The following is a 21545-nucleotide window of genomic DNA, read 5'->3' on the forward strand; positions in this document are numbered from 1 at the left end:
ACATCTCGCATACTTGCCAGCGCCGCTGGTTCCCTAGGAAGCCGATCCGCTAGTATCAGGGCATGATGTCCCGGGCCGGCTCAGATAGGTGGCGCACACATGTACACATACCCTTTCCCAGCCAGCGGCCATACAGCGCCCCAGTGTGGGTGCCGGTGCACTGCGGCTGCGCTCCTCCTGTCCAGTAGGGGGCGCCGGACCCGGGGTGCACCCCCCCCTGAGCTGAGATAGAGCCGCCGGACACACACACGCAGAGGCCACCGCATCATCATCACCGCCGGTCCCGTGGACAGCTACCCGGAGACTGAGAGATCGAGGAGAGACAGCAGCGGACGCGGCATGGGGCAGTGTGCGGGCAGAGAGGTGACATAGGCCTCGCACCGTCCTCACCATGTCCGAGAGCCTGTACGAGAAGTTCCTGGCCCCGGACGAGCCCTTCCCCCTGCTCTCCCAGCGGCCAGGCAGCATGAGCGAGGAGGGATGCCTGGATGTCAGCGACTTCGGCTGCCAGCTCTCCTCCTGCCACCGCACCGATCCTCTGCACCGCCTCCACTCCAACAGGTGGGTGTCCGGGGAGAGCTCTGAGCGCTGCTGGGGTCCCCCCACTGCCAGGAGGGTGCTCACCCAGGGACGGGCCCAGCTGTGATGAGTTCGTGTCCCAGTTTCTCATCGCCTACCATTTTTTGTTACTCTGCTAATAAGTCACTATTAGCTGGGAACAAGCTTCTTTTAAAAATCAAAATAAGTGCACTTCTTATAAGTCGTGCTGGGTATTGTGGTGCTCCAGGGTTTTACAGCCGCTCAGCAGCAAAGTGACCCCAGAAAATATTTTGTAGTAGCAATTTTATACTACCACTGAACAACTGGTTACTGTCTAAAATGTACACAGTTATACGGTAGATCCTAAATGGACAGCATAGACAAAAAAAGTCGACAGGGTATTGGTGTCAATTTATAAATCACGTGGACCCCAAATTAGCTCACTGTTCCTCACACGTTGACCCCAAATTAGTGCACCGTTCCTCGCAATGCTTTGTGCCAGGTGCTTCTCTCCGCTGTGTTCAGCACATTTTATTGTTCCCAGAGTCCACATAGATGGTAAGGTATGAAGAGGTCCAAAAAAAGAAACCCTGTCAACTATTGCCATTTCGACCTTTTTTTGTCAAGCTTGTGCATGTTGACTGTTTGGTGTCTACCTATCAATCTCATTCCTAACAACTATGTATAATACAGCTTTGTTTCATTACGTAGAGAAGCCAGTAGGACCACTTCCCATGTGTTACTGCATTGTAGCGGCTATAGGAGCAGCATTTATTTTGGAAGATATAGTGCTGACACTGACCATTTCACTATAACGACATGTTAGATCTCTTTTTAACAATGTCAACATGGTAATGTCAACACATTGAATGCATACCATTCTGTATTGCTTTACAGCTATGAGTTTGGTCTCTCCACCAATTATATTTCATGTTTTAGCCTTCTTCCAATATTAAATAAATGGAATATTTATTATCGCCAGTATATAACTGCTTCTCCTGATGTCTGTACTTTCTGCATAACATCCTGCACCTGGGATCTGGTGCCAGTTGCTGTCTAGGAACATTTTCTATTTTTAAACTAATTAACGTTCCTCAGTTGGACAAGATATTACAGCTACTGCATTTACACATGCTGTGATTTGTAGTTCCACAACAGCTCAGTTACTTTACATGATTGTCTAATATCTGTTACATTACTATCTGGAAATTTGTAGTGATGTAGCTATAGTCACGTAACGCATACATTGGGGCATATTCAATCTCCCGCTGCCATTCCCGACAGGGGAAATGGTGGCAGGGCCCTATTCAATGCTGTCTTCCCTGACAGAACTGAACAGGGATCTCTCCAGAATGTCCCCAACTTCACAAGCAGTCTGGCACGTTCTGTCGGGAATTGTCGAGCTCCCGGCCGCAACTCGACGATTTCCAGCCGCTTCTCTGCGCTCGGCAGGCGGGACATTGAATCCCGCCCGGAAATCATAGTCGCTCCAGCCGAGAACGGGACAGGGTCACCGCTGTCGGGCCTACATTGAATACCCCTAAGTTTTGAAGATTTTCTGTTAAGTTTTTGTTTGGTGTGTGATTGTATTTATTTGCATTATGATATAAACATATTTCATAATTACAAGCTATTGTACGGAAAGAAGTTGTGGTTCATTTTTGTCCAGTTCTTTAGTTTCTCGCTCATTAGGTAGAATAATATTTATCCTGTATTTGTTTATAGGTGGAATCTAACATCATGTGGAACCAGTGTAGCAAGCTCTGAATGCAGCGAGGAATTATTTTCCTCTGTGTCAGTAGGAGACCAGGATGACTGCTACTCCCTCCTGGATGACCAAGAATTCACTTCCTTTGATCTATTTCCTGAAGGCAGTGTGTGCAGTGATGTCTCCTCATCCATCAGTACATACTGGGACTGGTCTGATAGTGAGTTTGAATGGCAGGTAATTGGTCATCTCCATTTATCATTTGATAACAAATGCCATTATTATTTCTTAGCTGAAATTAAGATATTTTTGGTGTCCTCTGGTGCAAAATGAATTTGCAAAGAAAGTGGAATAGGAATGGGTTCAGTATGATGTCCCGACAGCAAGATGCCGGCAGTGGGTGAGCACAACGAGGACTCTTGCAGGCACAGGGGTGGCTCGTTTCACTTATAAGGTTCTATGCCCCTTTTATGGGGTTGTGGACACCCAGGAGGGAGAATAGATTTGGAATGATCAAATAGCCTACAGTTCTGTATTGTGACGTGTCATGTTAATTTTACACATTGTGGGATATTTTTGTCCTCCCAAATCAGAACATTTTGCCCAGTTCAGTCCAGTTGTAAGAATTGTTGATGTTACTCAATAGCTCTGCGGTCTGAAGTGCATAATAGGGTAATCTTCCAGGACATGCAGCAAAAAAGATATCAGGACTGTGTAGCGGCTGGTAGTGGACATAACCAAAGTATAGGATACAGGTAGAAGGTGTTCAGTAGTTGATTTTTACAATTTTCAAAAATGAAGCACAAGTTTTACAAACATTGCTTTATCAGCAGTCATAATACCTAAATAAGCAGCACTATGAAGGTTTATGTTCTGTTGTAGGAAGTTATCATATAAGTGATATCATATAAGTTGGACCCCATTGACGGACCGCTATATTTTTGTGCCACACTTAATGCAAAACGATGGTGATCTCCTGTTGGGAGCATGCAGTGAATAATGTAATAGTCATCTAAAGATTATCTTCAAAGGTGTCTTTTTGGGATGTAATATAGTGTATATTCAGTAGTGAGCTGTACTCTGGGAACACCTGCCTACTATGGGGACAGTCTGAGCTTTTGCCAGAAGCCAGCAAATAGAAAACAGGCATGCTGGTTATATTTATGTATTTCCATTTTTATATCCTGTTCCGCCTACTATGTTGGGTGTTGTCAAGGCACACCATGCTAATAAATGTCATACTTCTATAAAAAAGTTTAGTACAACAACTTGTAAATATTTATGGCTTTCCTTTGTAATGAGAAAAAGGATCCGTAGCATTGAAGTATTTTTTTTTTGAAAATGGCAATATCGGTGGAAAGTAAATGGAATGATTTAATCCTGCATGACTTCTGCTCCCTCCAGTTGCCTGGGAGTGACATTGCAAGTGGAAGCGATGTGTTGTCGGATGTCATTCCCAGTGTACCCAGCTCTCCTTGTCTGCCTTCCAAGAAGAAGAACAAACACCGGAACCTAGATGAGCTCCCTTGGAGTGCTATGACGAATGATGAGCAGGTAACTCGCTAGCAACTGAATAAACACTAAACTGTCTTTCTATGCATCATCATAAGTAAAGCTGCACGGATCCTGGTGCAGGTGTGACAAATATCTGGATGACCACAGAAACCATTCTAAGTCGCTGCATTAACTTTTGCCCTAGATTGTATTTTTCTTCTTTTATCTAAAAATCTAATTAATTTGCTGATGAACATGTTTGATTTATTATTTATGCATTAATGGTTGCTTATAATGCCAGCATAATTGGGAACAACAGTAATAAAACAAGACTGGGTGATAACAGACAGATGTAGAGGTAAAAGGGTCCTGCTCGCAAGCTTAGAATCACATGTGTGTATACAGGTGGAGTATTCCTTATGCAAAATGCTCAGGACCATTGGATATTATTCCAGATTTTGGAATTTTTTTTTCTTTTACATACTCACGTGGTCCTCTGGCGTCTATGGCGGCCGTCGGGTTCATCTTCAGAGGCATCCTTGTTCCCAATAATGCATTGCACGGGTGATGTCACACTGGTGTTCCCTTGCACTGTGTCCTTGGGGGGTTGGGATCATTTGGTCTATAGCATGATGGTCGACATGGGAAAAAGTCGACATGGTTCTAGGACGAAAGGTCATTCGTTCGACAGTGTCTAGGTCGACAGTCAAAAGGTCTACATGGGGTCTTTCACTTTTTTTTTTTTTTGTTTTTTTTTTACCCAAATGTCAACACAGCTCGGCATACTATTTTATTCTCCCACCATGACCTAGTGGATGGTAGGGCTTGAAATACCGCCTGTTCAAAAAACAGTGAAAAACCCCATGTCGACCTTTTTACTTGTCGACCATCATGCTGTAGACCATGGGTCTTCAACCTGTGGCCCTCCAGATGTTGTGAAACTACATGTTCCGACATGCATTGCCACATTTTTTCCTATAAGAGCATGCCAAAACTGTCAGGGCATGATGGGACATGTAGTTCCACAACATCTGGAGGGCCACAGGTTGAAGACCTGTGCTGTAGACCAAATGACCACATCTCTCCATGGGACTGGAGATGCCTCTGAAGAAGAAATTGATGGCTGGTGTGGATGCAGGGGCCAAGAGGGTATGAAAAACGGGGGGGGGGGGGGGGGACCGGCAAAAAATTCCAGTTAATGGATACTCGATCTGTATATTCGAATTGATACGCAAAGATAAATGCTACCTATAGCATACTGTCCAGTCAGATTACAGGTTATTGGTGGGCTCTATGATCCAGTCACATAGCAATGTTGGCCGGGCAAGGGTGATGTGTGGATGAAGAGAACATGTACTGTAGAGTATGTGTGTGCTGTATAGAAGGGATGTAACTGGGAAGGAAGCTTATGCAGGTTGTCACTATTTCAGGGGACTTAAAGGCAGGGAGGCAATGTAACAAAGCAATGAAGAAGGCAAGTCAGATGCTTGGTTGCATAGGGAGAGGTATCAGCAGTAGAAAGAAAGAAGTAATAATGCCACTGTATAGGTCATTGGTACGACCTCACCTAGAGTATTGTGTTCAGTTCTGGAGGCCATATCTCCAGAAGGATATAAATACATTAGAGACTGTACAAAGAAGAGCAACTAAAATGGTGCATGGCCTACATCACAAAACGTACCAGGAAAGACTAAAAGATCTTAATATGTATACTTTAGAGCAGAGAAGGGAAAGGGGGGACATGATAGAAACTTTCAAATATATATCAAGGGTTTTAACAAGGTACAGGTGGGAGACATTCTTCACAGGAAGAGGAGCAACAGAACACGAGGACATGCACTGAAACTAGAGGGAGGAAGATTCAGGGGAAATGTGAGGAAGAATTACTTCACAGAAAGGGTAGTAGATAAGTGGAATAGCCTACCATCAGAGGTGGTAGAGGCTAAGACAGTAGAACAATTTAAACATGCTTGGGATAGGCATATTGATATACTTACAATAAATAAGGATCAAATATGGTTTGAGGTAACATGTTTAAAAAAGGGGCAGACTAGATGGGCCAAGTGGTTCTTATCTGCCGTCAAACTCTATGTTTCTATGTTATAGTGGTTTCTCTGGAATATGATATTAGTGTTCCTTCTAGGAACGAAATGAGGCAGGGCGGACCGGGCACGCCGACGTCAGTACGGGGGGCGTGCCCGGGCCGCCGACGTCAGTACGGGGGGCGTGCCCGGGCCCTCCGCTTCACTAGGGGGGGGGGGCGTGTCCGGGCCGCCGCTTCACTAGGGGGGGGCGTGCCCGGGCCGCCGCGTCACTACGGGGGGGCGTGCCCGGGCCGCCGTGTCACTACGGGGGGGGGGCGTGCCCGGGCCGCCGCGTCACTACGGGGGGGGTGTGCCCGGGCCGCAGCGTCACTACGGGGGGGTGCCCGGGCCGCCGCGTCACTACGGGGGGGGGGGCGTGCCCGGGCCGCCGCGTCACTACGGGGGGGGGGGCGTGCCCGGGCCGCCGCGTCACTACGGGAGGCGTGCCCGGCCATGACTACGTCACTGAGCTGCCGGGACGTAGCCATGGCCGGGCAAGCCCCTTCAGCGATGCGAAGGCCCGGGCACTCCGGCGGGACAGACTGCAGGCTGATTTAGCGGGGCGCTGCTAGAGGGGCAGGGCGCATTTTGCCCATTAAAAATCGGGCAGGGCGCAGCTCCCCGCTAAAACAGCCTAGCGGGAACACTAGATATGCTTGTCTGTAGAGCTCAGGAAATACTTGCCTTTGGAGGCTAGAGTATAGTAAATGATTCATATATGGCTCTACATCTGGACATAAGTCTGGGAATGATCTGCCTATGTTTACTGTGTAGAATTACCATGTTGTTTATCATTTTTTTTTCTTGTGGGCAAATGATTTTACACCTGATACTTACAGGTTGAGTACATTGAGTACCTCAGTCGAAAAGTCAGCACAGAGATGGGACTTCGGGAGCAGCTTGACATAATAAAGATCATTGATCCTACAGCGCAAATCTCTCCTACAGACAGCGAGTTTATCATCGAGCTGAACTGTCTGACTGATGAAAAGCTGAAACAGGTTGGTCAGCCAATGTTTAAGGCAAAAGAACTACATTAAATTACTATATACAGTGTTGTCATGCTGGCAATCGCAGTTGTATCACATTTATTTATACAACAATCATTTTACATGAGGTGGTTGGAGGCGTATATTCTTCATACTGTAAGATAGATAATGCTCCATCCTTGTATTGTAACCAGTTATATTGCTGGTGACCTTTTTTTTTTTTTTCTTGAGAGCTGCTTTTTGTTTGGTCCTTTCTGCCTAGAGGCAGAATGTCCGATATAGATCAATGCAAACTAACCGCTTCACTTTCTGACAGTGCAGGGGGGAACTAATTATTGTTTTGTTATTGCTATTGCTTTAAATCAGTTACAGCAGTGTTTCCCGACCTCGGTCCGCAAGGAATTATAACAGTGCAGGTTTTAAGGATAGCCATACTTGAGCACAGATGAGTTCATTAGTATTTCCGTTATTTTCTGCTCAAGCATGGCTTTAACTAAACCCTGAGGAGGTAATGTAGCTGAGATCCGTGGTCCGGAAATGCTGAATTACAGTGAATGCCTCCTAAGTAGCAAGATCAGGAAAGAATGGTTTTGAGACCAAATAGATGGCTAATTTTATTTTATCTGCTTAAGCTGGGGACATACTGAGCGATTTGTGTCATCGCTGTTATTGTCAACTATATGGGCTATGTGTTCTGACTAAAACCTATGGCACTAAAACACTGAATGATCTTGCTCAGTGATGTCACCCAGACCCCAGCCAAACATGCAGTCATTGATGATCTAGGACCAGATGCACTAAGCTTCAAAGGTGATACAATGGAGAGTGATAAACAGCCAGCCAATCAGATCCTACCTGCTATGTCACAGGCTGTGTTTGAAAAATGTCAGGCATGACCTGATTGGTTGGTTGTTTATCACTCTCCTTTGTATCACTTTTGAAGCTTAGTGCATCTGGCCCATAGTCCGATATGACTGGATGTTTAGATGGTGAGTGATTGTTAATAACTCTCAGGAGTGCACTTCTTAATAATATAGTGGGTACTCTGAACAATATGCTAAATAATATAGTTATACCCAGCATTACACTATTTGCCAACATATCCTTTTAGTTTTATATCCGGTGTGTTATTTGCAACTATTTGAAAGTGTTTCCTTTCTTGGCATTTCCTGTAACCCCTGTGCCATTGGTGTTTACCTTTCAGGTGAGGAGCTATATCAAGGAGCATAGTCCTCGGCAACGATCAACACGAGAGAGCTGGAAAAGGACCAGTTACAGCACAGCCAGCACAAGTGGTGTGAGTGGGGCGAGTGTGAGCAGCAGCAGTGCCAGTATGATCAGCACAGCAAGCAGCTGCTCTAGTGGCGCTAACTCCGCCTCCAACTCAAGTGCCAACATGAGCCGGACTCACAGTGACAGCAATCTATCCACAAGCGCAGCAGAAAGAATCAGAGATTCAAAGGTAGCACTGTCTGAACATTGTGTCTGTACTGGTTTATAATGGTGGAAATGTCTTCCAGATATTGTAGGTTGCAACACAACTACACCTCCCACAATATCTAAGGTAGACATAGGTTTATTAGTTTTGGCATTCGGTAGTCATTATTAACATTTATGTATTTCTAAGAAATGGCCTACAACCTCTAGATTGCGATGATGATGTTAATCAAGCTAATTGTTACATAAAAACAAATTGCTCCTCCGGTGGTGGTTGCAGGAGTTGTCTGAATGTTTTGTGCCTGTCAAATGACCAGTATGCATGCTTGCCGGATTCAATCAGTGAGGCTTTACTTTCTTCCTTCTCGCAAAGAGCCTCCTAAGTGAGTTACTGGAGTCTAGGTCCTCCGGCAGAGCTGAGCCTTACTGGTCATGGAGCTGATTAAGCTTATTAATCCTGTAAGGGAGGGTCACCCTAACGTGATGCATGGTAATACATCTGCGTACTATTAGTCTCATGTCTGCAGAAACAAGTGTGTGTTGGATCCTCATAGTGTGGCATGATACATCTCATCACCAGCTACTGCTCCGGGCTCACTGGAAGCAGGAATAGATCTTGGTGTAGAACTGGATGTTTCAGTTTTCACAGGAGGGATCATTTCCCAGCTTGATGCATCAGTTCTCTGATTGCTTGGTTTTATTTATTTGGCTTTAGAGGGAGGTGCCTTACTGCTCTAGGAGGCCATTTACCATCACCACTTCTAGAGCTCTCATGGTGCTGTTCCCTTTCAGGATCTAGTGGGGACTTGATAGGTTAGGGGTAAAATAAACTGAACCTACAGTGCATTGCATACTATGAGTTTATTTGTGGAACATTGGGTTTTGATGTGCTTCCCTAAGGATTGTAAGTTGCTTTAGTTTCATACCCTGTACCCAACTACGTACTGCAGATATATATATGTAACGCTGATTACATCATTTTGTGTCACCGTATGTTATACTATTGGGTTGCACACTAAAGGACTTTTTTATTGTCAAGTTTTGTACTTGTGCAGACTATGAGTCTGCATGCAGTGATGGTGGAGTGGGCCTGTGTGACTTATACCCCTTGGTGAGTGCGAAAGGGATGTGAAAGATTGTTTCAGGTCCAATGTTCTGTGATTTCAACCCAGGTCTTGATCAGGGTTGGATCTAGGAACCTCACTGATCCAGGGGCAGTGTGAAAGGGTATCCCTGGTCAACGCAACCCGGGTCCTGTTCAATGCACTGTAAAGGCTCCGCGGGAAGATGCTGACATCTCCCGGCGCCGCCCTGGCACCATCTCCCGATTACGCAACCCATCTGGCTTTATGCTGGGTCGGATGTCTAGTGTGAAAAGCGCTTGCAAGCTGGGTCACACCAGGGATTTTGTACCCGGCTAGCGACCTGGCTAAATGCTTCTCTTGACTCTCCCAACCCATTTAAATATCAGACCGAATCCAGAAACACCATTTGTTTGTAGGTTTTACCAAGGGAGTCCTAGCCAATTGTATCTTCTCAAAAGAATATTTTTGGACAGTTCTATCCTAATAGGAACATTATTTCTTTATTAACAGTTTCTTATATATCGCACACCTGTTCCGCAGTGCTTTACTCCCTGCCCCAGTGGAGCTTACAATCTATATTCCCTACCACATATACAGGCACACTCATTCATTCTAGGGTTAATTTTTGTTGGGAGCCAATTAACCTACCAGTATATTTTTGGAATGTGGGAGGAAACCCAGACAAACACAGGGAGAATTTACAAACTCCACACAGTTAGAGCCATGGTGGGAACCTATGACCTCAGCGCTGAGAGGCAGTAATGCTAACCATTACACCATCTGTACTGCCCATACACATTAGATGTGTATTTGTCTTTAATGCTATTTTATTCTTTAATTCCATTTGAATTCTAGTAGATGAAGCCAGTAGCAGTAGTGTTGCACATAGAGATGAATACATTTACATAAAAACAGTGATGTAAGCACACATTAAACTGTTTAATGAGGGATACAGCATGGAAATCCCTACTGGTGAAGTTGGTGGACATGGTGTGTGTATTTATGGAAAGCTGCATGGCTGAGGATCATGTGGAAAGACATGATGCTATGCATTAAATTATGTATTTTCTCCTTCTTGAATGTAATGTGTAATGTATTTCTCCATTCAGAAGAGATCTAAGCAGAGAAAACTGCAGCAAAAAGCCCTGCGGAAGAGGCAGCTGAAGGAGCAGAGGCAGGCACGGAAGGAGAGAATCAGTGGATTATTCCTAAACGAAGAAGTGCTCTCGTTAAAACTAAACGAGGAGGAGCATGAAGCAGAGGTGGATGTGCTCATGTGACAAGGGTGGAACTAGCAGTGTTCTTATTAAGTCTCAGTAGGCTGGGTTATCTGAGTTATAAAGTCTCAGGACTTAGATCTCCCACCCCATGCAGTGTCCCCACTGTTATACCACATTGCTGGACGAATCGCACATTTTACAGACATGAGTGTGGACCCTGTGCAAAATCTTTTAGCAGTTCATCAGTTGCAGGACTGTTTGCGCTTCTTGTTGTTAGGTGGCCACTTCAAAGCTGAGCTTTAATCAACTTCAGTACTACATTCTGTGTATGAATTCCGGGAGGATGATTTGGGCCCTATGCACTTGTGTGCAGAAGGACAATGTTTCATTTAAACTCTTGGTTCTTAAACTTATACCCCTTTCACACTGCAGCTCTTAACCGACATATTGCCGTTTTTTTTTTTTTTTTTTTTTTTTTTAGCCTTTTAAAACAGATAGAGCTGCAATGTGAAAGCTCCAGTCTGCATTCACCGGTTACAAATAACCGGTATTTGCAAACGGGTAAAAGCAACACTGTTCAGAGCCGTTTTTCATGCAGTGTGAATGGCTCTGAACCGGTATATAGGACTCAGGCAGTAGTTGCGAGAGCGCAGTGCATATGTAATGAGCTGCTCATTACATATGCACTGCGCTCTCATAGCTACTGTCTGTCCTGCTTTTACACTGCAAACCTGCTTGAGACCTGGTATTTATGTGCGGTGTGAAAGGGGTTTAAAACGGTAATATATCATTTTAAATACCGTTTCAAAATACCGGGTCTCAAACGTTTAGGCAATGTGAAAGCAGCATAAATGTACAGGTGGGCTGTTCATGGTGATATATTCTTTAGCCAGGTTGTATTGTTACATTCTGTGTAACTTTTGAAGCTGTTGTCTGCATATCTAATATTGCTCACATTAAGAACCCTGTACCAGTCAGATGAACCATAATCCGTTCTCCAGTTGTGAGAATGTGCTCTGACGCTCTTTTGTGACAGGAAAGCAGCATCTGACTGCCATATTACCTTAGTTATGGAGCTGTTTATTGGAGAGTAATATTGGGGAAGATGTATTAAGCCTTGTAAAGTGATCAAGAAGAAGGCAATAACGCACCACCCAATCAGCTGTGGTTGAGAAATTACAGAAGTTGATTGGCTGGTGTGATAACACCTTCTACGTAACCACTTTATCGCTTTACCAGACTTAATACATCTACCCCTATGTTCCTTTGCGGCACACTGTTATAAGAGTGTAAGGTAACGAGCCATGTTGTACCTGCGATGTTGTGCTGTAAGACTGCAAGCTTTTCCCTAAGTTAAACTTAACCTTCTGAATGTTTTTCTTCATCGGGAACAGATCACCATCCTTAAGCTTCAATAAGGATATCAGAGCAGATAATGGACCATTAAGGGCCTACACACTGGGCAATTTCAGCTATATGCTGAGCGATGTAGTTTATGTTAGGCACACATCTGACACACATGCCATGCACCAGCGATCTGTGCTAACCAGTGTTCCCTGGTGAGAACACTGGCGATCTAACTAAATGTATACAGCATGGTTGAATGATTTAGCCTGTGTTAGCGACGCGTAGAACCGCGCATCGCCATCGCTCGGGGGCCTACACACAAAGATCTTTGTTCATTTCTAAGTGATCTAGGTATATTGCTTAAAAAAATAGGCAAAAATTGCCACATGTGTAGGCCCCATTACTTTCCCTGTCTACTGTAGATCAGAAGGCATTCTTTCATTGTCCTATGTCCCCCGCTATGTTAATTAACTATTACATAGGAAGACTAGGTAAGTGTTCTACCTATCTGTATTGTAAACTATGGCTATGTCCCTTTGGTGATATAAATTCCTTGATGACTGGCAAATGTTCTCACAGAAAGATTCATAGTCCAAAAAACATAAGTGTTGGTTCTTGATTTCTTTAGGCAATAAGTGAAATTAATGTATAGCTGAACCTGGATAACTCTTATCTATAAATAAATCACAACCTAGCTATAGTTCTAAATGAAACTGCATTAAACATAGACTACATCTCCCAGGATCTCCGTCATCTGACAGTAAGTAGTAGTGAATCGTCTGCAATGGTGACGTACACTAATACCACCTCTTCCCTTGGTGTTATACCAAACCACACCTTTTCTCTCAAAGCGACAGTTAAAAAGTAGTTGGTTATCTATTATTGACTAATTAGCTTTACAGTATAAAGAGCGAGCTGTCCTCGGCAGTGCTGAGGATTACATGTCTAGCATGGATTTAAGAAGAACACTGTTATTCTTTCTGTGGCTTGCTAATCTCAAACGGTGTTGATCTGTCACACAACCTGTTTGCTTGTACCTGTATATCTGTATATAGCAATATTTCTGCATTCAGTGTTTGTAGAACTGATTTGTGGTTGGAGAGTTCTGTGGCAGTGTTACAGTATCTCCCCAGAGCATTTATATTGTTTCATGGGAAATATAGGGAGTTTTGCATCGAGTACTATTTTATTTTTGTATGCAGCAATGTTCGTTTTTTCAAACTTTGTTTTCATGCCCGCATTGCTTAAAGTGGAGCAGATCATTCATTCAAACCTCGTGCTTGATATCTTCTATAATTGCATGGCCGGGTTCATAAAATATTATGCCATTAATGTTTTTATATGTGGAGATTTATTTAAAGGGCAGTCTGTTGGGGGTGGGGTAGATATTGCCTTTTTTTGAATTTGGAGCAATGAAAAAAAGGCTGTACCTGGTTTAAACCGCGCTGCACTGTAGGTGGGGCATATGTAAAAGATTTAGATTTGGGAATGAAGGCTTCACCCATGATATCCTTTATTGCAGCATAAATATAAAGCTGACTGGCATTTGTGCTTTAATTACAAAAGCAGCCAGTGTTTTTCCTACATGTAAGATAAATAAATACAATAAATGTATTTGCTCCCCTTAACTATGCAACATGGTTTGTTCCAGGTGCAACTTGTCTGCTTTATTTTTTTGCATTTTAATCCTTTGAGTGCCAAAATTGCTGTAAAAGATATGCAAAATATCCATTGCCAGGGTCATATTCGAAGAATATGATTCACTTTAGTTATTGCCAGCAAATGATTTCAGGTTAAACGATGCTTCCAAAAAAGTCTCTGTGAGCGAAACTGGCATTTTTAGCAGATATTTTGCACATCTCACAGCACTGTTGGCACTCTTAAGGGGCGATTTTAAATTGGTTTAACATATGGCTGACACTAGATGGTGCCTGATAGAGCAATTCAATTGTAACTCTGTTTGGACGTGAATGTTGCACAGGAACACATTTCGGTTTGCAGCCTTCAGAGGTGTTGAGCAAAAATGTGCAAAAACTCAGTAGTTTGGCTGCCCTAACTGCATATAACCGCTAAATCCAGACTGTGCGAAAAAGATGATGATAAATGGGTGCCTGGAACAATGGAGTTGCTCTGTCAGGCATCCATTAATTATAGCAGTGAACATAAAAATTGAATAGCCTACTTAGCCGTTTGAGAGTATTGGTATTCCTGTGCATGTAACGGCTGTGGTGTTCTATCAGCTTGTAGGATAGATACTGTACATGTATTGAAGTCATCCTCTTGTTGCTGCAACACTGGCATATTCCTTGCTGGAAATAAGTTATTTACACTTACTTGAATAGAAAATAACGGTTAAGACAGTCATATGTTTTTGTTATATATAACATTTGAACCCCCCCCCCCCACACCATGAGTTCTGATGAAGATCGCTTGGTTGGCTAGCCTACAACATGGCTGTCTACTTAGTGTGAAGACAGTAGGTACACTGATTACTGCTGCCCAAACGTCTTTCAGTAACGAACTGCCTTTACCACTTTTTTTTTTTTTTAGCTGCATGTGGTTATGTGGCTTTATATGGCATTTTACTTATTATAGCAAACTAACCATTTGAAATGTGCAGCTCCAGTCCTAGGACACTAATACATGTGTGTAGTTAAAAAATGGTTGTCTGCAGGACATTCCACTAAGCAGCTTTGAGTTACTGGAACAAAAATCCTAATATAATAAAGCAGAAAAATGCCACTTTAAGGGGGGGAAAAAGTTGGACTATTATGATGATATATGTACAGAACCTTGTGTGGTATATCCTGATCTGGGAATTAAACTCTGAGTGCCAACATCTCTGTGAGATGTATGAAATATCTGCTAAAAATACCAGCATCACTCAAATTTGTTCTATAAATTCAAATAAAAAATGTGCAAAAGGTAAACAATACAGGTCATTATGATGAATAAAAATGTTTGCTTGGCTATTTACACCTATTCTGACAAATTCCCTTAACACTCAAAGGGGTAATGCAGAAAAAGAAATGTTTTTTTTTTTTTTTTTTTTTTGCTTAGAGTCCATGAAGATGTTTTTCAATCATGATCATAACGGGAATTTGTTATTTAAAGATTAAGATGCAGTATATGTTCTGTGTATGAATCTGTACATTTTTAGTAGAGATGAGCGAGTTCGGTTCTACGCAGAACAATGCAGGATCTTATTGGCTACACAAAACACGTGACCGTAGATAGCCAATCTGAAATTGCAATCATTTTGCTATAGTCACAGAGTAAAACTGGACCATCTCTAATTGTGAATGTTTGGAAGCACTTTACACCTTTTTATGATATTTGTTCCACAAAGCAAAATGTGTCCTGTTAATACAGTCAAATTGGGCCCTTTCTGTAAATGCATCAAGCTTATATACGTACTTTTTATGCTTCATCCTCATTGCCTGCAGTTGCTGGTATTTGCATTGATCTTTAAGTTAAATGTATGATTTATGGATTTCTGGTGTTTATGCCTATGAAGTGCCAGTAAATTAAAAAACTTTATTTTGCCTCCAGTCTGTAGCTGACCGGTCCCTTTTTACACTCTTATCAGTGTAAAGACTTTTAAAAACCTTTTATATTTACACAACTGTAATAATGATTTGTCCTGTTCACAAGCATGAGCAACACTTTTTGACACTTTTGATGACGATGATTTGCCCAGAAGCTTTGTATGGGATAAACTCCAGTCATTACAGCTAAAGCTGGCGATTAAAGTGTTTTCCATTCAAAACTGTTTTGTTGTACTGTAGAAACTGTCACTACTGCAAACACTGGGATTCTTACTTTTATAGATGGTTTCATGTATAAGTGCTTTCACCCCACTGTAACCTGCCCATGGGCTCCTGCACATGGCAATAATTATTCCCTTCTAATTGGAGCACAAGGACCTGGATGTGTATTGCTTATATACCCCTTTTCCACTATACAATCTGGGTCGCACCTGGGATTTTGTACCCAGATGCGACTGCAAACCTTTCCCACTAGCATCCTGACTCGGCATAAAGCAGGACAGGTGATGTCATCAGGGGACGGGGCCAGGGTGGTGCTGAGAGCATCTCCCAGCGGTGGCTTTTGTGTTGCAGTGAACGGGACCTGCGTCGCATCAACCTGGGTTACCCGTTTACACTGCCCCTGGACCCGGGAGCATCCTGGGTCGATGTGTATCCCTGCACAAAATCCCGTAATTTTTGCTAGTGGAAAAGGGGATACATAAAATAATGGGGGTATCCACGGTGTCTGTGGTGGTCTTGTTTACTGCAGAGACCAATGATCTCTGAGTTAAAATGAACTGCGGTCCCTCGGTCACCAACACTCATGTGCAGGAGCCCTAAGATGAGTAAGGAAATCTGATTGCTGCTATGGGTGCATTGGTAAAACTTGACAGCTGCCCGATATAATCTAATTGGTAACAGCATTCCCTGCTTTCCCATATAATACTGTATTGTGTTCTCTTACCTGAACATAATGTACACATACTCTGAGCTAATGTGTGTCATTTTGTGATATTCTTTTCCCTGCAAAGTGTATCCTCCTATTAAGAAGCAAATAATAAAGAGGATTACTCTGTTCTCTGGGTGTGATGTACACTTTTTATTCATCAGTGGCGGTTTCTTACCTATGGGCTGTATGGCTGCAGCTCCCCCCCCCCCCCCCCCCCCCCCAAGTTAAATCTGCCACACTGTGACTGGCAGGGGCTTGTTATTGATATCATACGCACATACTCATTGTATACACGGTACACCACATACGCACACACATTACACTACATATACGTATACGTAGCGCACCTCACACAACACATTGGACAGATTAACAGAACACACACCACATAACAGTACACCACGCACACTTAAACATTGCACACATACAGAAACACACAGAACACACACACTTAAACATTGCACAGATACACACTGCGCGCGCGCACACACACACATATATACACATTGCACACCTCACACATTTACACATTGGACAGATACACACAACACCACTCACAGTACAACATACACAACCATTCACTACAACACACAGAACACACAAAATAAATGCATCATAGGTGCTAAATCTCAGGAGTGGATGTGGAATCCATCTACATACACAAGCTATCAAGTCAGTTTCAAACAACACCACCACACCTGATTTCATTGCTGTCATTGAGTATCAATGCAAACACATTCTAATATTATGGTGGAGGCTTTAACAAATTACAATCTCCGGGCCTAATTTATACTAGTCACACCTGAGGGTGGGGGCTGACACTAAGAAGCCTCAGGTGTATTAAAACTTGGGAGCCCATAAAGGGTCTTAAACATCCATTCACACCTGGAGGGCCCAAAGGCGTGACCAGGACAGCGAGGTGAATTATATAAAGGGGAGTATTCAATGTTTTTATTCTCCATGTGCAGCGAATCCTGTTTAGGATTCGCTGCACATTCGCAGGGTACCGGAGGGCTGCAGCATTAGCTGCCAGCCCTCCCTGTCACCCTATTCAATGCAGTAAGGGCTCACTGCCCCTACTGGCGAATTTTAACCGCCGCAGGGAGCCGGGGGATGGAGACAGGCAGGGAGATGGAAGCCTCCCTGCCTGCGCCGGACACTGTGGGGGGTGAAGCAGGGCTGCAGCATTCGCTGCCAGCCCTCCCTGCAGGGGCGGGCTGGCTGGCAACTTTTAGCCTGGGGGGCAAACACAAGCAAGTGGCCGCAGGGTGGTAGAGACTGTACTAGGGAAAAGGAGTAAGAAACGGCCGAGGAAAGGGGAGCTAGTGAGAGACAGCAGATGTGATGCTGCCTGATTTATAAATCCCTGGAATTGTTCCCCGCAGCTACCATTCCCCACAGTGATGGACCACACATTGCGTAGCTAACCTGCAGAACCCTCTCTGGCAAAGGCCAATGCGTATGTGCGGTCAATGGGACTGTGCATGTACAGTAGCCACAGTAGCACCTCACAGGGATGAACATCCGGCCAATAGAATTGCATATTGCAATGTGATACTGGGTGCTAATACCATGCCCAGATTGCACTGCATATGCGATTTGTCGATAAATGGACCCCATAGACAAAGGGGTCAGGAAGTTCGTGAGAGAGGTTGCAGTGGAGAGGGAGATTGTGAGAGAGCCTGCAGGGGCAGAGAAAGTAAGAGACAGATCAAAAGGGACAGGAAGACTGTGAAAGAGACAGCATTGGGAATAGTAAGAGAATGCAGTGGATATAGCAAGAGACCACACGACAGATAGCAAGAGAGACTGTAGAAGAGATAGTGACAGACTGCAGGTGAGACAGCAAGTGAAACCACAGGGTAGAGGGAGATTGAGATACCGCAGGAGAAAACGTGAGATACTGCAGGTGAGATAATGTGAGAGACAAGAGGAAGATAGTGAGAGAGATCACAGGGAAATAGTGAGAAAGACCACAGGGGAGAGAAATAGTAAGAGACAGCAGGGAAAATCTCAATAGATAGCGCGGGGGAGACAGCGAGGGAGGCCTCGGGGGAGACAGCGAGGGAGGCCTCGGGGGAGAGAAATAGTAAGAGACAGCAGGGAAAATATCAAGAGAGGCCTCGGGGGAGACGGCGAGGGAGGCCTCGCGGGAGACGGCGAGGGAGGCCTCGGGGGAGAGAAATAGAGACAGCAGGGAATATATCAAGAGATAGTGCAGGTGAGATCGCGAGGGAGGCCACGGGGGAGTGAGCGGGGGAGGCAGCGAGGGAGACAGCGAGGGAGGCCGCGGGGGAGACAGCGAGGGAGGCCGCGGGGGAGAGAAATAGTAAGACCGCAGGGAAAATATCAAGAGATAGTGCAGGTGAGATCGCGGGGGAGTGAGCGAGGGAGATCGCGGGGGAGTGAGCGAGGGAGGCCGCGGGGGAGTGAGCGAGGGAGGCCGCGAGGGAGGCCTCGGGGGAGACAGCGAGGGAGGCCTCGGGGGAGACAGCGAGGGAGGCCTCGGGGGAGAGAAATAGTAAGAGACAGCAGGGAAAATATCAAGAGATAGTGCAGGTGAGATCGCAGGGGAGTGAGCGAGGGAGGCCTCGGGGGAGTGAGCGGGGGAGGCAGCGAGGGAGGCCTCGGGGGAGAGAAATAGTAAGAGACAGCAGGGAAAATATCAAGAGATAGTGCAGGTGAGTGAGCGAGGGAGGCGGCAGGGCAGTGAGCGAGGGAGGCGGCAGGGGAGTGAGGGAGGTGGCAGGTGAGTGGGCGAGGGAGGTGGCAGGGGAGAGGGTGAGAGTGAGAGAGACCACAGAGAGAGAGAGTCAAGGGTGAGGGGAGAGGGAAAGAAACTGAAAGAGAGAGTGAGAGAGACCACGAGATAGAGACTGCAGGGGAAAGGGAGAGAGTGAGAAAACCCGTAGGAGAGATACAGAGACTGCAAGGGTGAGGGAGAGAGAGGTAGAAAGACTGCAGTAGAAATTGGAAGAGACTGCAGTGCAGGGGTACCTCTGTGATGTTCTCAGGTGCAGCTTTCTCTAGCCTGTGCGGTGCCAGGGGAAAGCAGGGACCAGAGAGATAGAGTAGAAGACGAGCTTTGGGGGTGGAGCTACCTCGGGATAAGGAAGTAGGCTGATCTGGTAGTGGGGGGCCTCAGTAGGGAACCTGTGACTAAGAGGGGCTTCTTCCTATGGCAGGTTCCTGAATAATAATCAGGGTGTGCAGGAGAGTCCCCTTACAGTGCCCCCTTTTCATGCTGCTTTGTGGACACAGCAGCGTGTGTGTGTGTGTGTGTGTGTGCAGCAGCCAGACATTGACAGTTGGGAGGAAGCAGAGAAACCTTCCCGTCAGATCTGCAAACACAGCAGCCCTATTTCTGCAAAATTGTTTAGGCCTGGGGGGCAAAAGGCACCCTGCCCAGCCCGCCACTGCCTCCCTGTCACCCTTTTCAATGCCGCAGGGGCTCGCTGCCCCTGACAGCGAATTTAAATTCGCCGCAGGGAGCCGGGGGACAGAGGCAGGCAGGGAGATGTAAACCTGCCTGTCTGCTCTAGAATTTGTGGGGGAGGGCTCCCGGGGACACAGGCAGCGGGACAGGAGTAGGGAGCCGCTTCTCTGGTCCTGCACGTAAGAAGCCGGGACCAGAGTGAAGTGAATATATGAATGTCTAATGAGTGTCTCCCGGCCCCCTGCTGGCGAATGTGTAAAAAAAATTAAAATAATAATAATTAACTATATATTAATGTGCTTAAAGCACATGAATTAAAATAGCATGCCCCTTCGCCGAAAAAAAATCTGATTTTTTTTTTACACCGAAAACCCCCCCCCCCCTTTATTTTAAAAGATCACTTTCCAGTTCACCTTAAAAAGATGTAGAATGCAAAACAGTGAATCATGGCAAAAATCAGGGAGAAAGCAATTCGCCATCCTAGCATTAAATACACTCTCTGCGAATCCCAGTGAAAACCCCATTGAAATACACCAGCGAATTGCAGTGAGCATGAAACGGAGAACTGGCCGGCATTCACTGTTCGCTTTCAGTGAACATTGAATAGGGTGAATCAGATTTTCAGTGAAAAAGATTCACCGCAAGGAGTGAAAACAGCCAGATTCGCCTAAATAAAAAGGGTGAACCGGGAGCATTGAATACTGGCCTATGTCTTTATTGAAGTAAACACTAATGCCGCCCATACACGTCCCGATACGGGCGTGCGTTCTGTGCTTAACTAGCACGCATCACATTGCATTGCATGCCCTGTGCATGCGTTGTGCATGCAATGCGATATGATGCGATGAAAACGAAGTACAAAAAGTATGTGCAAGCACATACTTTTTGTACTGTGCGATGAGGTGCCGCGGGAGCGCGCACCTCAAAGCCCCCATCGCACAGCCTGCATCGCAGCGTGTGTGGGCTCCTTAAGACAGTCATACTTTAACGAAGAACTGAGGACTGTGGAGAACAACACAGGAGACAGACTTGGGAACAAACTGGATGACGTGGAGATGGCTTGAAGGCAGCAGTAGTAGAAGCTGACTGGGCCGGAGGAATAGATACCATGGTTGTTTAACTGATCCTCTCTTCTTCAGGGAGAAAATGCTCTGTTTCTGCACTTCCCTGGTAATGTATGAATGCCATCACCTGTGGTGAAACACCTTTCTTATCAATGAACTAGCTCACCACAGGTGATGGCAATCAGAGGCGTAACTACACTCTTTTGGGCCCCATAGCAGAATTTTGAAAGGGCCCCCGGGGGGGGGGGGGGGGTGCAGAAAAAAGTGAGGGAGTGAGAGACAAATGGAGAATGGCAGGGAGGTAAAGGGGCCCATTTATCAAGTAATATTTGAGGTTAAATCCCCAAAAACGGATGTGTTTGTAACCACAAATATTAAGTAGCACTGAAATGTATTAAGGGGGACCGCAGCAGGAATCTCCGATCCCTGCTACGATCCCCCCCTACAGCGCCGCCGGCCACATTCCCCATAGGTTTCTATGGGGGATGCGAAGCTGCCCGATGTATCAACATCGGGCAGCCCGGCATCGCACCCCTGGGCTATCGCCATTCTGATATGGCGATAGCCCATTGTAGCCTATGGCTACAAATCGCAATGCCTGAGCAGCAGTGCGGTCAGTGGGGTCGTGGGGGGGTCATGCATGCGCAGACCCCCCCGGCTTC

At 45.2% G+C, this 21545-nt stretch overlaps 1 protein-coding gene across 1 annotated transcript; it reads left to right on the forward strand.

Moving 5' to 3' along the window:
- Nucleotides 1-21: 21 nt before the first annotated feature.
- On the forward strand, nt 22-16512 carry FAM199X (family with sequence similarity 199, X-linked). Its single transcript, XM_083159421.1, has 6 exons — nt 22-561; nt 2266-2485; nt 3653-3802; nt 6666-6827; nt 8020-8277; nt 10447-16512. Exons 1-6 carry the CDS (start codon nt 392-394, stop codon nt 10615-10617), a joined length of 1131 nt encoding a protein of 376 aa, XP_083015547.1. The 5' UTR covers nt 22-391; the 3' UTR covers nt 10618-16512.
- Nucleotides 16513-21545: the final 5033 nt, after the last annotated feature.

This window comes from Crinia signifera, chromosome 9 (assembly GCF_055691185.1).
Source record: "Crinia signifera chromosome 9, ASM5569118v1, whole genome shotgun sequence".
In the NCBI taxonomy this organism is placed as follows: domain Eukaryota; kingdom Metazoa; phylum Chordata; class Amphibia; order Anura; family Myobatrachidae; genus Crinia; species Crinia signifera.

Excerpts from the sequence above, each read along its gene's own strand:
- FAM199X (XM_083159421.1), top strand. The coding sequence starts at position 392 with ATGTCCGAGAGCCTGTACGAGAAGTTCCTGGCCCCGGACGAGCCCTTC. Across the intron at positions 562-2,265 it reads CACCGCCTCCACTCCAACAG|GTGGAATCTAACATCATGTG; the intron begins GTGGGTGTCCGG and ends ATTTGTTTATAG. Across the intron at positions 6,828-8,019 it reads CTGATGAAAAGCTGAAACAG|GTGAGGAGCTATATCAAGGA; the intron begins GTTGGTCAGCCA and ends TTTACCTTTCAG.